Source organism: Tetrao urogallus, assembly GCF_951394365.1.
Source record: "Tetrao urogallus genome assembly, chromosome: 1".
NCBI classification, from domain to species: Eukaryota; Metazoa; Chordata; class Aves; order Galliformes; family Phasianidae; genus Tetrao; species Tetrao urogallus.
In genome coordinates, this window is record NC_136813.1 from 180,353,910 (window position 1) to 180,374,155 (window position 20,246).

The following is a 20,246-nucleotide window of genomic DNA, read 5'->3' on the forward strand; positions in this document are numbered from 1 at the left end:
TTATGCAAAAATATACTTGAATGTTGTAGTTTTTCCTTTGAGGAGTAGCTTTCTGTCCAACCGCAGGTTTTCAAATGAGCATTGGGCAGAGTAATTATTGGGTCTTTATTTTTTCCTCCTCCTTATCCACATTTAAAGATTTCTAAGCACCAGGGGAGGAGGAGGTGGGGCACAAAGGGAGGTGGGAAGAGGGAGAGAACAGCAGCAGTTTGTGCTGGAGGGCAGCTGGGGCTGCCTGCATCATCAGCCGGAGAACTGGGAGAATGAGGAGTTCCTCTTAATGCCATCTTCATTTTTTTCCAAGGTGTTTTAATGGACAAATACTACAGCCTGGCAAAAGATCAAATGCCAGGTTATGTCAACGAGACTTAGCTGAAGTTGTGTGGACAACTTAAAAATAACATTCAAATGCATAGTTACACTCTGCTGTCACGCTGCTTCCCTGACTTTATAGTGGGTCATTTTTAGACTATATCATATCCTTAATGCATTTCTAATGCCTACTGCTTTCTCAACTTCATCTTCAAACTTCAAAAATTTCCGTATACAAACTTTAAAATAAATTCAAAAACTTGACAGTGTTAAATTATTCAGAGGTATTAAGCATGAGGCTTGGGCTGTATATTTATTTGAGAACAGAATATTTCAACAGATAAAAGGCATATTCATCTCTGTATTTTATATGCTTTTTCCCCTTTTAGAGAGGCTTGGATGGTTTTGAAGCTTCTGGTTTCCACCCTGCCTTGCTTTTACAGAGGTGAGAAGCGACCACTGAAGATCTGTGCTGTCTTCAGATCATCTTTGGCTGCCCTTGGTGTTAATGGGGACAAAGCTGAACTCCTGGCAGCGTGCTGACACACGGTGTCTGTAGGAGTTAACCTTGTTATGTCACTGGGTACAGGCAGGTGGTAGCAGCTGTTCTGAAAGAAGACAGGTGTTCTTCAGAGTTTTTTGTACAAGTATTATTTTTTTCAATCTTGACTGAAGCTCAGGGAACACTCAATTTGAGAGGATACCAGTGATATTCCTATAGTTTCTTAAGAATGAAGAAGGAAAAGACATGATATTGTTAACGTGAGGTAGGGAAAATGTACCTGTGACTCCTGAGTAAATGAATCCTTCTTCTGATGTAAGGGAAAGTGAAAGACTTTGTCACGTTTTTGTCCTAACTTGTGCATACGTGTGTGTACATGTGGGGGGGTTGTGTTGTTAAAAACAAACATGTTTACATTCTGAGCAGTAACTGCAACAGCACTGGTGCAGAAGTGTGCAGAATACAGCAACTGTGGCTACTTGATACGCCCCATTAGAGAAGGAGGAAGTTAGCTTTATCAATTCAAAGTGGACAGTTTTAGAGTGGTGATTTTATCTTTTGAATATGCATAACCTTAAATGTTGTGCTGTAATTTCTTCATGCTGTGAGCATGGGTAAGGTACTGAATAGGAATAAACTGAAAATATTAGTGTAATCTCCGAACAGGAGATTGCAAACAGCAGGTTTCTATCGCTCGTTCTTTATTTGGGAAGTCGCTGTCTGATGTATCAGTATTGCTGTGAAGGTTGTGTGTACCAGACCTGAAAAAGTCTATATAGCTACTATGTTATTTTCCAGTGTTAAACTGCTAGAACTGCTATTTCTGCTGGTGAAAGAAGGGAATGTTTGAGCTTTTTCTGGATGCCTGGGCAACCTCTGTATTCTTCTCAGCATGTATCTTCTAGATATCTTGGAAACCAAGATATCCCTGAATGTGCATGAACCTGATGACCCCCATGAAACTTTATGACGTGATTGCTGTGGTTATGCAAATTAGGAACCTTTTCTGCAGAAGGAACACAGAGAATTATCTGCTGCAGAGGAGTCTCCTGTTCCGTTCATAAGATCAGAAAATACCAACCAGAAATTCACTGAAGACTGTGTGGATTTCACACCTTTAAGAATGTAACAAACAAACTTGCTGTTAGCTTCTCAGAGTCTGCGGGATGACAGTGCTGGCACCTGGCTTCAGTCCCATTGTATTCACTGCCACTTCAGACTGCTTTTTACGTTCCAAAGGTTGCTTAGGAATTTCAGTTACAGTCTTGAAATTCCATGTGAACTAAATCTTTCTAGTGTTTGTAAAGATGCAAGAAGGAAAGATGCCTACTTTATACTTCGCAAGTTTTGTCCTGTTACAGTAGTACTAAAGCACCGAGGCAATCCCTCTAATTCTTGCTGGCCATGTCATGGTGTTGGAAGAGCAGTAGTTTCATCATAGAGCAGCACCACTGGAGGTCTCATGTCTGTGATCTGCTGTCGGACTCACCTGAGCATAACAAGCACTGCCTTGGGACACATGCATGATTCTTTTCCCTCGTTCTGGAGGCTTAGCAACACCTGGAAGAAGGATTTGTTCTGGAGTCATTATAATTGCTGTTATTCTGCACTGCTCCATTTTCTAGTTCATCACTCATTGGTTAAACGTAGGCTTGCTCTGAGATTGTGCTGTCTTCCGAAGAAGCCCCTGGTATTCAAGCAGTTCACTCTGTAGAGGTATGTCTTACTTTGCAAGTGCGTTAGCTTAATGAAGCCAAGGAGCAAATCTCTCAAGCTGTGTTTAGACATGTACTTATTGATTTTTGTCCTGCTAACTGGTGTCTTGGCAGGACAATTTTAATTTATCACCACAGTGTAAACTGTCTAATGCATCACTTGTACAACGTCCAGAGCTCAAAACAGAGCTATGTCCACTTAAAATCAAGTTAAAGTTCACAGAATCATAGGGGTTAGAAGGGACCTCCAGAGATCATTGAGTCCAACCCCCTGCCAAAGCATGTTCCTTACGCCAGGTTGTACAAATAGGTGTCCAGGTGGGTCTTGAACATCTCCAGGGAAAGACTCCACCACCTCCCTGGGCAGCCTGTTCCAGTGCTCCGTCACCTCACTGTAAAGAAGTTCTTGCACACATTTGTGCGGAACTTCCTATGCTGCAGTTTCCGGCCGTTTCCCCTTGTCCTGTCTCTGCACACTGCAGAAAAGAGTCTGGCCTTGCCACTCTGCCCCCCCCCCACCTTAGATATTTATAGACCTGGATCAGGTCCCCTCTCAGTCTTCTTTTCTCAAGGCTGAACAGACCCAGTTCACTCAGCCTTTCTTCATAGGAGAGATGCTCCAGGCCCTTCACCATCTTTGTGGCCCTCCGCTGGACTCTTTCCAAGAGATCCCTGTCTTTTTTGTACCGGGGAGCCCAGAACTGGACGCAGTACTCCAGATGAGGCCTCACTAGGGCAGAGTAGAGGGGGAGGATCACCTCCCTCGACCTGCTGGCCACGCTCTTTTTAATGCACCCCAGGATGCCACTGGCCCTCTTGGCCACAAGGGCACACTGCTGGCTCATGGCCAACCACCAGGACACCCAGGTCCCTCTCTGCAGAGCTCCTCCCCCAGCAGGTCGTCTCCCAACCTGTGCATGCAATTATTCTTCCCTTGATCCCTTGTAGAGCAAGACTCTACACTTGCTTTTGTTAAACCTCATCCGTTTTTTTTCTGCCCAGCTCTCCAGCCTGTCCAGGTCTCGCTGAATGGCAGCACAGCCTTCAGGCGTGTCAGCCAATCCTCCCAGTTTTGTATCATCAGCAAATTTGCTGGGGGTGGCCGCTATCCCCTCATCAAGGTCATTGATGGAGATGTTGAACAAGACTGAACCCAGCACAGACCCCTGAGGAGCACTACGAGTTACAGGTCTCCAGTTGGACTCTGCGCTGCCAATGACAACCCTCTGTACTCTGCCAGTCAGCCAGTGAAATGCAGATTGAAAACTTACTTAGAGTATGTTGTCTGATTTGTTTTGCATAATGTTTTCAGGTCTGTCTTTATGGGATTGGGAAGTGGGATTGTTTATTTTAGCGCTAACATTCTAAAGACAGTCAAATTACAGAAGGATGAGTGTTTTCATATGCAAAATGTAGGATTCAAGCTGCTGTAGTTCTAACATGACTAAAAGAAGCAAAAGACAGCAGAGAATAGATGAGGACACATTGGTGATGAAGGAGATATTTAAAGATACCTTAGAAGGAAAGCTAAAAGCATCTTCAGTTCATGTCCTATTGTATGTGCAGAAATGGAAAGAAAGGCACTGAAGTTATTTTTTGATTAGAGTAGATTAACAGAATGAGACTGAGTCTACTTGTTAATTAAAAACTGGGTATATTTTTATTGCTTACTTTGTTTTTTTCCTTCATGCACTTTATAGAAATAAATAGCTTCATTTCTTTAGCTTGTTGGGAAGATTTCTTCCATGCTTCTTTCTGACGTTTTTCTAGATTCCTCGTGCAGACTTTGTTTAGGTTTCATGCTTGCAATCTTTGGCGTGATGCTTTCCTAGAAATCCCTCCTGAGTTTAAAAATTCTGGCAGCACTTCTTTGTAGAGCCCACCCCTTCAAGCTTCTTGTCTTTCCTTTTCTGACAGAAAGCTGATTGCTCTCAAAAAGGAAATCCCTCCCCATTTTAGCATTAGCTGATGCTTTTTGTTGGTCTAATGCATGACCTCCACCTGAGCATCTTGGAGGAGATAAGAAAAGGTTGTACATAGCTTTGCTTTGATTAATAAATATAAGAAGTTGATAAAAGGAGATGATTATGCAACCATTTGGGGCATTGCAGAGCGTTTTTGTTTTCATTCAATTGAAGTTTGTGTAGTATGGCTTTAGAGACTTAGTGCATCTGCTTTGCTCAGGGCTTGGATGTGAGCCAGTTGTCTGATACCTGATCTCTATACAGTGTAAAATTAGTCAGAGTGAGCTGATAAAGTGTATGGAGCAACTGAGGAGTTAGCTGCAATGCTGCTGGTTTCCCTACCTGAACTGGTATTTTGTGGCTTCTTTCTGTTATCTGCTGCTTTTGGATTTGCTGGCACAAATTTTCACTAATTTTTCATGGTTTTTTTCGTGTTTTGTTTTTAAGGCACACTATTATGGTCTGTTCTTCTTGATGTGGTTCCTGAATAGGCCAGTGTTTGCCTCTGGTGCCACAGCAGATGGGATTAAACAAAAGTTGGAGTGTTGGCTCTACATGAAGTTGGAAGGGCTGGAGGCAAGAGCCTTGAAGGAAGAGCTGCTCAGCTGTAGGACTCTTTTTTTTGAAGTTAGCTTGAAATTTACCAAACATCTCTATAGTTGACATTCTTCTGGCTGTGAAGGCTGGCTGAGTAGGTGATAGAGACCACCTTTTTTTTTTTTTTTTTTTAAAGGGATTTTTTTTATTTGGACTTGGGCTGCAATTTGTGTGTTCTAATAAATTCTGTAAGAGAGCTCAGATTTCTGGATATGTAATTTAGAAATAATCAAAATACAGAAATGATCACATTGCTATTTCTGCAGCTGTCTTTTTCCCATGGTTTAGAAGGCACTTTGTTGGAAATAAAACTCAAATAGACTTCTGTCTTATCTGGTGATATCATCTCTGTGATCAGTTTTGTATCTGGAGTGATAGTTGTGTGTCAGCATCTCCTCAGGGGTGTGGTATGCTTGTGCAAAGGTACAGATTTGCTTTTAGACATGGGGGAAATGGTTCTCTTGCAAAAATCTCAAATAGCAGAGACATAAAATGGCGCAAATCCCATCTCAAATTCATGAGAGATCGGCAGAGATGGAAAAAAAAATCACTAAATTTAAATAATGTTGTAATGGAAATGTTGTTAACAAGTGAATGGGACCCCTCATTAGTAATACTAGAAATTATTCTTACTGTGAAGTCTCATCTGATTTAAATTCTTATCATTGTGTGAAATAAATCTTAGTGTCATGGTTCTATGTTTGTTTTTGTTTTTTGTTTTTGGGTTTCAGTATTCCACATCAAAACATCATGTAGTGTACGGGGCATTAAAGTGTCACTGCCCAATCCCAGGTTCCTATCCCTGTACATTACAGCAGTCATGGGATCTGGCCCTTCCGGGTGGGGGGGCGCTCTCTTGCTGCCTGGCAGTGAGTGCTGGAGGGTGCTTTCCTAGCTGTTCCAAGCTTTTCAGGTTTGACTCGGTCCCGGGAACTCTCTCTCTCTCTTATCTTGTCTGATTTATTAATCTCAATTTCAATTAAATTGTATATATTGTGTTATCTTGTATTCCAATATTATAGTAAAATAAGTTTTCCTCCATAGATTGTTGCCACTGCTTTTTTCCTCCCTTCCTTCCTTCCCATTTTTGTGGGACTGGGGTGGGGGGGGAGGGCAGAGGCCTGTCGCCCCTGTCACGGACATAGATTGATCTGGTCAACTCCGTGACAGTTATCACTGAATAAAAGGTAAATTAAAACAATGGTGCAGAAAAATGTTTTGTAACTCTTAGAGCATCCAGGGACTTCAAGTTTGCAGCAAAGGAGCTTGCATCTTGGATTTTTTTTTAATATCTTTTAGAGTGTTGGTAGCAGTAAGACATTAATGTAATAATACGTTCTATGTGAAGATAATATGGAGGCTTGCTTATGTAATGAATCCGCTGATCATTTTAGTCCAAGCTCTTTGAATTTTGTTTTGCCATAGTCCCAGTCTTCATACTATCTCTTTATATCAGTGGTTTTGATTTTTATGAGGGTTAAACAAATTCAGAAGCAATACAAAGTCATGTTGGATTATTGAGGTATGTTCTTAGTCTAAGATTAGTGGTAGGCAAAGTGAGCTTCAGCTCACACCTCTGTGTTGTCAGCTTCATCTCTGTCTAGAAAGGCATTAAGAAGCTGACAGAGCTTCCCTCAAGCCCTCAGCAGTTCCATTCATACTGGAAAATAAGAAAACACGACATCCCAAAGCTGTGAGCTTTCTCCAACAAAGCTGTCCAAACCTTTCATCTTCTCTTTCCCACAGAAGTAGCTATTAGCTTCCAGTGCTGACAACACCAGTTTGTTACAAAATGTGTAATGAGGCATCCTGTTCTTGTTGAACACTATTGGGTCAGAACAGAAGGAGAATCAATTGGGAATGGTGACTGTGCTGGTCCTTAAGAAAAGAGGCCATGTGAAGCTGAAGTTACCAGCTGTGTGGATCAGATCATAGTGAAATGCAGTACAGATCTCCAAACCTTGATATGCCCTGTGTTGAAGGGAAGCAAAATTCATGCTCTGAATGCAGATGGGCTCTTGCTGTGCACTTGGTTGTGTTCAAGAATAAGGATTTCTGGCCAGTGGGATGCTCAAAGTAGAGGAGACATGTAGGAGGGAGGGCCACCTGCCTTTTGTGGAGCAGGTATGAGTCTCTGCATGTATGTGTTTTATAGCAGTGCATGTTAGAAATGCCTGTCAGTAGTTTTGGCAGATACTTGAGAACTCACAGGCATTCTCATTCAGTCACAGAGGTCATGGTGCTGTGCCCTAGCTGGGGCTGGCCTCAGGTCTGGTAGGTGGCACAGTGAGTTCTGCACCACGGCTTTCACAAGAATGCTATGTGCGTAGGGTCACAGTGGGTGCTGGGGGAAAATACAGTGGTGTAGACTTTGTTTTAACCTGGGCAATACAAGATAGACAATAGAGATTTCTCAGAGCTGTTTTTTGCCTCAAGTGTCTATTCAGCTTTAGTCTGAAAGGTGGTCTCTCAATATTCAGGCTGAAACTTGGTGGAGTAGCTGTTCATTTACAGTACACTTTGAATTTTAGTGCATGTAAATATTTGGCACTGAATTTGAGCCCTGCAATAAATGTTTTTGCTCACACCCTACCACAACTGTGTGATCTATTTCATCTTTTGCACTGCAGTTTAAACACAAAGATGCTGTAAAACACTCTTTTACAGTAACCCTAAGATTATGGAGTCTGCCTTCCTTTGTTTCTTTAGAACAATTTTTGAAATAATTATCAGAGTATCCAGTGCATTATATAATTTGTATGGTGAATAGCAGTGGCATAATTTGCACTAAAAATCAGTTTTAAAATACTGGTATAATTGTATATAGCTAGAAATTAGGAAGTGTTAAAGATTTCTGTGGAGTCTTAATTTATTACAGCGTAGTTCTTAGTGATGCGTAAGAGTTATTGGGGTGGCCAGTAATTTGTATTAAAATAAAAATACGCATGTGGCCTAAATAGGAGCTGCTCTGGGCTTCAGGTGCTGGGGCCTGGAGGTGGATCCGGCCAGCTCCTGCTCCAGACAGATGCAGAGCTGTTGGAGTGGGTCCAGAGGAGGGCCACAAAAATGCTCAGAGGGCTGCAGCACCTCTCCTGTGAAGACAGGCTGAGGGAGCAGGGCTTGTTCACTCTGGAGAACAGAAGGCTCCAGGAGGACCTCACTGTGGCCTTACAGTACTTGATAGGACAAGGGGGAACAGGCCTAAGCTAAAATAGGTGAGATTTAGATTAGGTATCAAGGAGATATTTTTCACTGAGAGGGCAGTGAGGCCCTGGCACAGCTGCCCATAGAGCTGTGGGTGCCCCGTCCCTGGAGGTGCTCAGGGCTGGGTTGGATGGGGCCATGGGCAGCTGAGCTGGTGGGGGGCAGCCAGCCCACAGCAGCGGTTGGGGCAGGGGGGCTTTGAGGTCCTTTCCAACCCAAACCATTATATGACAAGAGAACTGAGGTCATTTGTGGAGGCCTCTCCAGTCTGTGTGTTTTGGGGAGAAGCAGTGGTGTGCACTTAGACCAGGTGCTGATCATTGCTGCCCTGCCAGCAGGGCATGTGAATGCTGAACCTAACCAGTGTTACAAATTTTTTTAATGTCTATTTAAGAAAAGTACATCCAGTTTCTCTTTTCTGTTTTCAGAGAATTCAGAGACTTTGTTGTGTCTGTAACATTTTTAAAGAAAGAAAGAAAGAAAAAAAAGGCACGTTGAAGCCTTCCCATCCTAGAATTCCCATCCCAAATAATAGAAATTTACTTAAAGTGTGAGCAACCGAACTTGGTCTTAATGTTGCCCAGGATAGGTGAGAGCACTATTTCTAGCTCTTCTAGGGTCTTAAAATGATGCTCACATTCGTGGCATTATTCCTTGAGGTTGTTTTAGTCACAAGTGTCTTTACCATACTGCTCATCATAATTCATTTTTCAGCTGTCTCTGTACGTTGTTTCGGGAAGATCCCATGGAAGAAGCCACAGATGGCACAGGAGTGCCTTCCCCATAGCCAGAGCTGAGCTGCTGTGTATGCTGTGGTGCTGGAGAGGCACTGGGCGGCTCTTTTATGGCAATAGCATACACCAGGTTCTGTAGTGGACGTTTCTACTCTTTTGTTGTTAGTGCTACAGTGGTAATAAATAGATTATTAAAAAAAAAAACAAAAAAACAAAAAACAAAAAACAAACAAAAAAAAAACAAAAAAAAAACAGAAAAAAAAGGAGGAAATTTAATTACTACTTCTGAAAGTGATTTGAAGAAAATTTAACATAGAGCACTAAAAAAAGAAATTGCAATGTGTGGAGCATTTTCCCTTTATGATTTCTACCCCATGTATTAAAGTACTGATTTAATACTTCATTCTTTGTGACAAAAATGATTCAAAGAGCCATATTTTTCAGGGCTTTTGAAATGGATGTTTCTGAGGGTGCCGATCCGCATTTAGGCAATTAAGGGGAGAAATACTATGTGCCGTGAATCATCAAGTCCTCTTTTTTTCCCCAGAAATTGGAATTTGTGCCACAATTAGTAAGCGTTGCGATAAGAATCACCTCGTGCATGTGTCAGCTCTGCCTGAAGAAAGGCAACACCCCTCTGCCTAAAGAAATGGTTCCTCCTGCTTTCATAAACAGTCATGTGCAGAGTTCGGCAGGGCCTGATGCCCCCGGAGCTCGTTCCTTCCCAGCCTGATTGAATCGGTCTTCTCAGAAGTGCTGCGAATCTTGTGGCCTCGTTTGAAACAAAAGGGATTAGGAAAAAACTCCTTTGGTTGTAAGACTTTGGAAAGCCAGGGCAGGCAATCTCGGCTGTGAATATTTTCTGATTTTTCCAGAAATCAAGCAGAAGATTGAGCTGCTGATGTCAGTTAACTCTGAGAAGTCGTCCTCTTCAGAAAGGTACAGCCACATCTTCTGCATGAACAATTAATGGTGTAGCATTGCAAGCAGCAGCACAGGGCTTTTTTTTTTCTTTCCCATGTTAAGTTTGCTCGTATCGTTTCTGCATTGCATGCTGGTGATTGTAATGTGTTAATTGAGCCTCTGGTTTTGGTTAAGCTTTGTGCATTTTTGCAAAGATTTATTGATGGCTTTTTTTAATGAAGTCTACTCGGCTGCAGCATGCAAATGGCAATACAGCAAGCAAGGCTGCTGTTTGTGTGCTGGGGTTGCAGACCTCCTTCCTTTTCACTTCTGTGCAAACGGCGTTGTGATTTCTAAATTCATTTTAAAGATTTAGTGTTTGTGTTGTGTTACAGGAGACCATTCTCCAGTTACAGAGGGTTCTTTTGAATTCAGATTTACAGAAAACGTAACTTGATGAAGCATTTCATGTCCTGTTATGGGGAAAGGGAGTGCCCTTTGCAAAGTAGCTCAGGAATCACGAATTCCCAAATTAGTCACATTCTGTGAGATAGATGTGATCCTTGTTCAAGTCTGTGCTAGGAAATGGAGCAGTCACTGCATGCAGTAATGGTTCATGCCTGCAGGTAAGGACAAAATGACTCAGAAGTGTTTTTAAAGCAATTATTTTGTCTGTCAATCAGATGACTATGATTTTAAGTAGCTGTTTCATTTTAAAGAAATATTTGGAGGCACTGAATGCACTTTAAGTTTTCTGACACAAAATAACCTCCTTGTGATTATTTTGTTGGTTTTAAATTATCCAGTCTGTTTCGCTTGTGACTGGATTTCAAGGTAAATTTTGATTGTAAGAATTGCTTAAACCTGGAACAGAATAATATTTTCATCAAGTTATTTACAGCAGTCATTTCAGCTGTGTGCAGAGGACCATCCAGATGCTATATTTTGCCATTTTGATATTGGGCTTTGACATTAAAAAAAAAAGAAAAAAAAAAAAGAAAAAAAGGTTATTAATTTTATGTACTCAAACTGCATGGTTAGTTGAAATTATTACATAAAGCATATTTTATTGAATGTTTCATCATATAACGACACAATCTTGTATTGAATGCTATCTGAAGGAAGGCACAGTAAAAGATAAACCTTTCAAAATGAGCAAGGACTGTGTGGCATGGATGATTGAAGAAGGTCAAAATGAGCATTGTGCTTTGGTTTATAAGTGTATTTCTGCTAAGGCACGTAGAAGCAAACAGAATTGCCTTTCAGTAGCTGTGGTATAACAAAATACCAGCAATGAGAAATCCAGAAAATGGTGGGGGGAGTGGGTTGTTAAGTCACCTTTCCAAAATGGAGAGATGTAAGAACAGCTTTGAGATGTATTTTGTTTGGTTATTCAAAATGATGAATCAGAAAGGAAAGAGAATATTAGTGTTTATCTGTTTGCTTCTCTCTGACTGTGATGCCTACAGTTTTTAAATGCAAAGCTAATAAAATGGTGGTGATAACAGAGAGGATGATGGGCTGAAAACAGTAAAGGAAACAGGTGTGAACTTGATTTTTGGAAAGGTTTTTACTATGGAGTTGGCATTGCTAAGGGGGATTTCAGCATACGATTACACATTAATGTATTTAGAAATGGGAATTTTATGCAGCTCCCTAAAACGGATGGGTCTCATTCTGAGCGAAACGTGCTCTTAGTTGAACTGATGGCAGTCTAGATGAATTGGTCCCCATAAAGGATTATTGCACATAATTAGAAATGGATGCATGTCTGAGATTAATTTAGATACCATTCATTAAAAAGTAAGATTTCATAACAGCACGATGAATAGTTTTGCAATAAAGATTCAAATGTGAATGCTCTGTATACACACAGACTTCTCTCTTTTGAGGATTTAATTATGTGGTAAAGTTCACCTGGAGAGGGATTTGGCACATCAGCTGCACAATTTGTATGGTCAGTTATAAGTAATAAAACCCAATTTAATGTGTTATCTGAGATTTTTTTAGAGTAACCACATTCTTTTCCCGTATCTAAAAATAGACTGAATTCTTTTTGCAAGCTGTTATGAAACAGTGCTGTCGGTTCTGTGAGCTTCCAGTTCCTTTCGGGGCCCTTTCCAAAATTACTGTGTTTTGAAGAAATAAATACAGTACCACTGAGTGTCTGAACTGTAAAGCTGTCCTCGGTGTAGTGAAATTGCAGCGTGTTTGTAGCTCACATGCACAAAAATGTTTTTGACAAACACATTGAATTCACACTTGTATATTTTTTTATTACCAATTTTTACCCTTCCTCACTGTGGTTGATCTGTTTAAGAAGCTTGAGTTTCTGAAATACTAGGTGGGAGACCTGGAAGAGAGCATGGCTTGTTTCTTGTTTCCCACACCAGCAGACTGCTAGACGTGCTCGAATGGCAGGAGAGGAAGGGAGAGGAGCTGCTTTGTACCGTACAGAAACAGGAGGAAGGAGGGAGCCCGTCACTGGCCTTCTGGTTTGTTTGCTTTGTGTTTTTACTGCAGAGTTGAGTGTTTGTAGCTTTTCCTGCTTGCTTGGCAAGTTCAGTATGTTACCCTATCCTGGAGGGAAAAAAACAACAAAGTGGGTAGGAGGAAGCTGGGCTCTAATGGGTGGTTTGGCTGTTACAGGAGCTCAGAGCATGAGGAGTCCTGCAGCATTCTCAGGATAGTTGCTTGTTGGGTTTTTAAGAGGCTTTTAGGAGACATTAAGAAGAAAGTGAGATGGACCAATGTGCTGAGTATCCTCTGAGATGTTAAAGATAATACAGCCCTGAAAAGCAAATGAATGCAGATCTGAGATGTTTTTCTTAATGAGATTCCTTCTCCCTTTCCCCTAACTACTCCTAGAGAAACTTGGACTTGGGGGTGGCGTAGCACGGGGGGTTAAGGTAGCTGTGTCTTGGTATTCTGTGGCTATTGCGTCGGGCAGATAGAATGAGCCAGCATGTTTGAATCTTAACAATGTGAGCAGTGGGTGCCTGGCAGCAGCCTGAGCCAGGGAGCGCAGGTAGCTGGGAGCGAGGGCACGGCGGGGCTCACAGTCTGCCCTGACTTGTCACACCAACTCCGTTTGTTTGCAGAGCCGAGATCTGAAAAATACAGGGGGAAGTTTGGAGTACACTGGGAATGTTTTTGTCCAGCGCAGTGCCTACCTGGTTTGTTTATTTAAGGAGCAGCGATGAAGCCCAGGGGTCTTTGTGTGAAATTCCATGAAAGTCCATGCCTTGCAAATGCTATTAGCAAGCCAGCAGCGGGCAGAGCAGGGTGGTCTTGGGAAAAGCCTCAAAGAAAGCAAAACTGTCTTTATTTCTGTTGTGTCAGCTATACCCTTATCCCCTGTACAGAGTAGTTGGGCCTTTGAGCTGTACAGATTTTCTTTTTTGCCTTTTTAAGGGCTTTGTAGAACTTCTGTTGTGTTTCTGTTCCATCTTGAAAAATGCCAGTTCTTCCACCTGGATCACTTTTTAATGTTTGTATTGTTCCTAATGTATATAACAGTTTTCTGTGTCACGGGACAGGACAAAACACTTGGCAGTCTTTTTGTTCTTCTTTTCTAAGCTCTGATTCTGGATTCTAAATTTGTCAGTGATGCAGTTTTACCACAAGATGTTACTGCTAAAGGTTATTAGTAAGGCTGGTATGTCTGACTGACTCTTACTGCCTTTCTGCAGAGGCTGCGTTTGTGTTTTGCTTTAAAAGGGATTTCTGCTTCAGTGTTCTTCCACAGCACTTGGAAAATAACAGAAACAAATGATGACAGCCGAGCACTCATGAGAAGTTTTAAAGTAGATAACCAGTACTTCTGTAATTCAATTTTTGTGATTTTTGAGGGGTTTTGTAAATGTCAGTAAAGGGAAAATATTTTAAATTGACAGCAGGACAGCAAAGTTCTTGTTGCACAGCTTGCAGAAGTATTTGGGGTGGGGTGGTGCAGCCAAAGTTTAAGGACAACTGTTCTTTGCTTTTATTTTTGTTTCTTTCGTGTTGTTCTTTTTTTTAGCCTTGAGCTATGTAAACCCCTCTCTGTAATTTATCTTTGCAGAGAGAATTAAATGCATGTCTTCATGCTTTAACGTGGTTTCTTCATCAGGTCATCCCAAGAATGCTGTCAGGGAAAGTAAAGGAGGAATAAATCTCAAATAATGGTTTGGAAGAAAAAAGGTGGAGACTGAGTACTGTTTGTTTCTTTTCCTAAGAAGAGATCTAATGTTAGTTGATATAACATCGTGAATCACTGTGATGTAGGATGATTCCTTTGGGTGTAGGAACGTGTGTCTTTTGTTTTGTTTTATTTTTAACTTAATTGTGGATGCACTGCATCTCCTAAGGCAGAAGTGTCATTTGTACTGAATAACAGAAATAAAACATGTTTAGAAGTAGAAGAACCATCAGCTCACAACATCCAGTATGACCTGACATTGCTGTGTCAGATAAATGCTTTGGAATAATTACTCCATAGCAGGGCATTATAAGATAATAATGTGTTGTTATTCTTGTAACTAACACTGAAGCAAAAAATCATTATTAGAACAATGGAACCATTTAATCAGTTCCACTAAGTTCTAAAAGTATATTTAAAATGTCATTTTAGATGTCTTCTCTCTTTATATTTTTTTAAAGTGTAAAAGAAATATTACTTCAATTTCCAGGCATTTCTGTTTATTTCTAGTAGTTGTACAACTTCAGTTTTTTGGTTTTGCTTATTACAATATTGAACAATGTATATTAATTCCTTGCTTCCAGACTTCCAGCTAGTTCTGCTATTTGTTGTACTTGATCTTAGAAGTAGGGAGGAAATGATCCTGTCCAAATGTGGGATGGCAGCTGTTTATCCAGGGCAGTATTTCCTTCACTGGAGGATGACAGTGTGCCTGTAGAACCAGACTTAATTTTAGGGGACTAATATTGGCCAAAACAAATCCTACCATTTGTGTATTTTTTGTATCAAAGGCTTCACATGCTCACTGTTTTTGTGTGGCAGACTTTTAAGGGAAGTATGAAAGGAATGTACAGACAGGGAATGCTGCAGCTTGTCATTGTGCATGTGTAGGAAAAACAACCAGTAACACGTGTAGAAGCAGTCTTTTTCTTTCACAGTGATACTCTGAACTTTCTTTTAGAGCAGTCAGTGCCTGTATCAGCTCATGAGTATGTTTTGAAAAAGTTTAGAATTGGAAGTATTTTATTTTTGCATGTTGGATTTTGTTTATTCCTGTCCGTGTATGGAATTTCTGCCCTATGTAAGAAAACCATGTGTTGGTATTTGATCACAAGTGAAAAGTGTTGTTAGTATTCCTGTTATTCATTTATCTCCTGTGTACGACTTGATCTTTATTTCTTTTTGATCTTTAAGAAATTTTCATCATACAGTTATCAGTGAGATATTTATTACAGGAAAGTTTTTAAAATACCTTCTGAAAACGTGAATGTTGGTTGTTGGCACTGGTGGTTGGTATTCAAATGAGAGGTCTTTGGGAAAGGGAGAGACAGATGGTGCTGGGTGGTTGCATGAGATTTTCCTGTGTGAGAATTGCCCTTTGCTGGAAACAAATTCAAGCAATCCAGTCATGATTATAACACAATAAATGGCTAAAAAAAAAAGCGTGTAAAAATTGGAAATAGATGTTTTGAACAATATACTTTCCCTTTCCAAGGTAAATGAATGTGTATCCAATTCTACTTCAGAGTAAAAAGTCAAATAAAAAGTAATGTATAGCTGTAAGCAAAGCCTTTCCTATTACAAATTTAGTCCAGTTTTATGACTGGAGACTCTTTTGCCTCTCACTGTCTTAATCATGACTTCACTAAATATCCACTCTGGGCCCAAGGTTGTATGGGTACATTGTCTGATAGATTGCGCAGAGCAGAATGTACCTATGCCTGATTACTGCTTTTCTGTTGTCAGTGCACTGTGTTACAGAGTAGATTAACTTGAGATTTCTGCATGTTCTTGTTCTGTATTTGCAAATGATTAATAAAATGTTTAGATGTTATATAATTCCATAAATTCACGGGGATGATACTTCTGCATTTTCATTGGTACTGCAGTTGAGGTACTAAGCAACAAGTTAAGCAACTTTATATTAGTTAAGCATTTCATTTTCTTGTGTATTCTGTGTATTATCAGGATAATTGTGGCCTCTTTCAGAATATGCGTTCCTGTGAGTGTTGCCATGCAGAGGATATCTGCTGGTCTTACTGTTTGGTTCAAAAATAGCTTTTCTGTGCAAAGGTTTTACGGTGAGAAGGTCTGACACGAGAAGCCCTTAGAAATGCTACACTCCTTAGTTTCTCTCCCAGATGATTCTGTATTTTCTTCAAGACTCACTGTTAGGCTTGGGTAAGCTCTCTGACAAAATCCAAACTGTCAGTGTTGACCTAAAAAAAACATATGTGAAAGTCATTTCATCTAGGGCACCTACCAGAAGCATGCTGCTGATAGTGACTGGATGGATGATGTGCTATTTCTCTTTGTTCTTTAAAACTCCAATTGGAAACAAACGCATGCAGCTCCAAGTTCTGCCTATTGTTTATGTTACAAAGGAGCCAGTTCTCTACTAAGTTCCTTGACACAGTGGCTTTTGTCCATCAGCCTGGTTGATTGCCTCTCATCGTGGCTGGACAGTGCTGCAGGGCAGGACCACATCCCAAGCAGATGTTTCAAATGGATGAAACTTTGGCCATTCTGTTTATCAGGCTGTTCTAATAAATGTGTTCAAACTGTAGCTTTATATCAATGTCCTCCAAAACAACAAATTGCTATTATATATGTTTGTACTGTAAATCATTCATACGTTTAGTAAATGATCATATTTCTTCTCTTGAAAGCTCATGAGTGTGCATACTTCAACATTTTGCTAGTTAATCTTGAAGACTTTTCCTCCCAAAAAAACCTTGGGCAGCACAATTCCATGGAAAGAGGGAAGAAGTTTTTAGAGCTCCTTCTTTGGCAAAAATGTTATTGAAGTAATGTGAAACATTTTTAAAGTTCAGTGCTTTGTTTTTCGTGAAGTAACTTCTTAGGCCCAAACAAAACCTACTGGCATGTTTTCACAGCCTTCCAACAAAGGCAGCAACCTCTTATTACTTTTCCACAGTACTACTGTACATGGGAATAGCTTGTATCTTTTGGGGGATCAAAGAAGGCCATAGTAGTGTGGAAACTATTGTTAAGCTGCATGTTTTTTCTGTGTTGTCAAAGCTAAAATGCTAGAACAAGTTTTGGCAGAAACAGAACCATTTTTGTCATTAATAATACTATAAAGACACAATGTAATTTTATTTTGTAACCATTACTGCAGCTAGTGTATCAAAATATCCAACAGTGATTTTTTTGTTGTAATGGAAGGAGACTCAGAATGCATGAGGTTTCTGGTGGACAGCCAATTTGGTATTTTCTGTCCTAACATCAGGGCCTCAGATTCACAGAATCACAAAATCGCAGGAGTTGGAAGGGACTTCAAGAGATCACCAAGTCCAACCCCCTGCTAAAGCAGGTACCCTACAGTAGGTCACACAGACAGGCATCCAGCTGGGTCTTGAATATCTCCATAGAAGGAGACTCCACAACCTCTCTGGGAAACCTGTTTGAGTGCTCCATCACTCTTACCGTATAAAAGTTCTTCTGCATGTTTGTATGGAACTTGCTGTATTCAAGTTTTAGGCCATTGCCCCTTGTCCTGTCGTTACACATCACCGAGAAGAGCCTGGCCTCATCCATTTGTCTCCCACCTCCCTTTAGATACTTAAACATTTATCACATCCTCACTCAGACTTCTTTTCACTATGCTGAACAGACCCAGGTTGCCCAGTCTTTGCTCACACAGGAGATGCTCCAGGCCTTTAATCATCTTTGTGACTCTCTGCTGAGCTCCTTCTAGGTGATCCCTGTCTTTTTGAACTAGAGAGCCTAGAGCTGGACACAGTAATCAAAATGTGGCATTACCAGGGCAGAGTAGAGGAGGAGGAGGAGGAGGCGGATTGCCTCCTTTGACCTGTTGTCCATACTCTTTTTTTATGTCCACGTCTCTCTGGGTCTTGTTGAATTGGTAGCACAGCCTTCTGGTGTGTCAGCAAATCCTCCCAGCTTTGTATCATCAGCATTTGTATTATCTCATTGTCTCTCTTCTCCAGCTGCTACGGCTGCTGTTCAGAAGCATTCAGTTCCTGCCATGCCCACATACCAGATGAACATATCAACCTCTATTTATTCCGTTCCATAAACTATAATGGAAGATGTTTGGAATTACCTCTATTCTATATGAATCCTTCTATAAAAGGATTGCCTTTCCCACTGGAGAGCATGTGTGGTGGTCTTCTCGGAGTGATACTTTTTCATCTTTGGTTTTGTTGGTCTTTCTGATGGATTCTGATGCTTATGTAACTAGAATCAGGAATTTTCACTGCTGTTAGGTGACAGCTCTGAGAGATCTCCACTTCTGAGAACACTGAAATACTACTTTTGACCAAGACTTTCCTAAGAGATAGGGAAGAGTTGAATAAGCACAGCGAATATGAAATAGAAGTTTATCCATTAAAACATTGAGTTCTAAAATAAATAGGAATCCGAAGCCTTTGTATACTTGGTTTGAAATCTCACTTGGCTGCTCTCCAGGTAATTAATATTTTAGAGTGTTAATCTAGAAAGCCAAATAAAAAAGATGGTCTTCCTCAGAATGTTTGTATTTCACAGTGGAAGAGCACCTACAAGCAAGTTGTTGGTGCACAAGAAAATAAGTACTTTATTAAAGTTTATTTAATGAACTGACGTTATTACAAGTATGTTTGAAAGGGGGGATCTGGGTGGATTTCTGAGGCTATTAATTCATGTAATCTTTTCTTCTGACATTGTAGCTACAGTATGCATGATTTTTCATACAGAATAATTGAAATTAAAGATGCTGTTATTCTTTATGGAATGATGTTCACAAGTTTCTCTAAGGCATATCTTTTAAATATGTTCCTGAAATTGAATTTACATCTACTATGTCTTATCTTTTTGCTTTATTTGTGTTACTCTTCCATTGTAATGGTATATAATTGAGTCCTGACTTTGTAAGAAAACATAGGAAAGATGCAGTGACAATTATTTTTGAACGTGTTCAGCACTCAGGAATTTCAAGGGCTTTAAAAAGATGCAGAGGACGTTCAGTTGAAGCTAAGTAGCACCTGAGAATGCTAATATTTTTTCTGCTGTCATTTAAATACTGAATTGTTAACAAAATGTCAAAACGACAGGTTTATACTCTTCACCTTCAAATTTTTACTGATAGCTTTGCTAAGAAATTTGTGTCCTTTTAGCCATGTCAGTTGTTAGAATGATCAAATCTGGAAGGTTTTGGGTCCTATGGGCATATCTCCCATCCCAGCTAAATAGCTAAATGCAAGACTGCTGCAGCTTTGTGTCCCCATAGCCAGCCCCTGATGAGAGTGAACACTTATTCCCTGTAGGTGTGTGCACGCACATACACGCACATACATAAAATGCATATGTAGCTGGCCACACAGACTAGCAGAGATTAAGAACAGAGCTTTTGGTGGCACTCACACAAACATATATGGAGCACTCAAAACAGGATCTGTATGGCCAACCCAGTCCTCCTCCTGCTTTCCAGCTACTGGGTCTGATGGCCTAGTTGTTGGCCCATAGAACCTCTGAGGTTTATTCTTATTCCAGTTGTTGGTGCTTGGACCTCTTATCTACCTGCTGGCTAGTTGGGATTAAGTTCACTGGAGTTCCCACACTCAAAATACAAAGTGCACCCACAGAGAACATAAAAATAGAGTTTAATGACACTGTAGGATAGACTGTCATGATTAAGGGCAAGGCTGTCAGACAAGTGTTCTGAGCCATCTGCACTGGGCCTGCCCCTTTCATCCTTCTCTTTCCTCACTCTTTTTGTATGCCTGTTGTTCCCTTATCCACCTTTATCTTTCTCCACCTCTAGTGCCTTTCCCTAAATATTTCGTATTGTCTTGCATATTTCCACAATCCTATGGCAAATTTTACCCAATCCCAAAGTATTATTCCTTCCCACATCCCATAAATCTTGTATTCCTAAGGCAGTAACCTTTAACGTTCAAGGTGCTCTTTGGGGAGAGAGCTTCCTCCTCGTTCATCTTGGTGGGTTTTTCGCTGGAAGACAATGATGTAATTGATGGTGTTGGGAGGAGCTGATTCAGGAGCTCCCTGTTCACAGATTAGGTTGCTGGGATTTCTCTACCCTTTGTTTTTCCGCTGATTCTTGCTGCCTCTGTATTTACAGTGATTGCCCTTTAATCAGATAATCTAACA

At 40.6% G+C, this 20,246-nt stretch overlaps 1 protein-coding gene across 5 annotated transcripts in view; it reads left to right on the plus strand.

Moving 5' to 3' along the window:
* The window catches only part of SRPK2 (SRSF protein kinase 2), a gene marked incomplete at both ends in the record, with an annotated part of 131,902 nt that overhangs the window by 37,092 nt on the left and 74,564 nt on the right, over nt 1–20,246 (plus strand). For 2 of the 5 annotated variants that reach the window (XM_079549722.1, XM_079549723.1), the window contains one exon: nt 9,930–9,967. The exons of 1 other annotated variant lie outside the window; for it this stretch is intronic. In XM_079549722.1, coding sequence (XP_079405848.1) covers nt 9,930–9,967 — 38 coding nt within the window. Of the gene's footprint in view, nt 1–9,899; nt 9,968–20,246 lie in introns of those variants that run through there. 2 more of the 5 variants (XM_079549724.1, XM_079549725.1) reach the window with 2 other exon arrangements.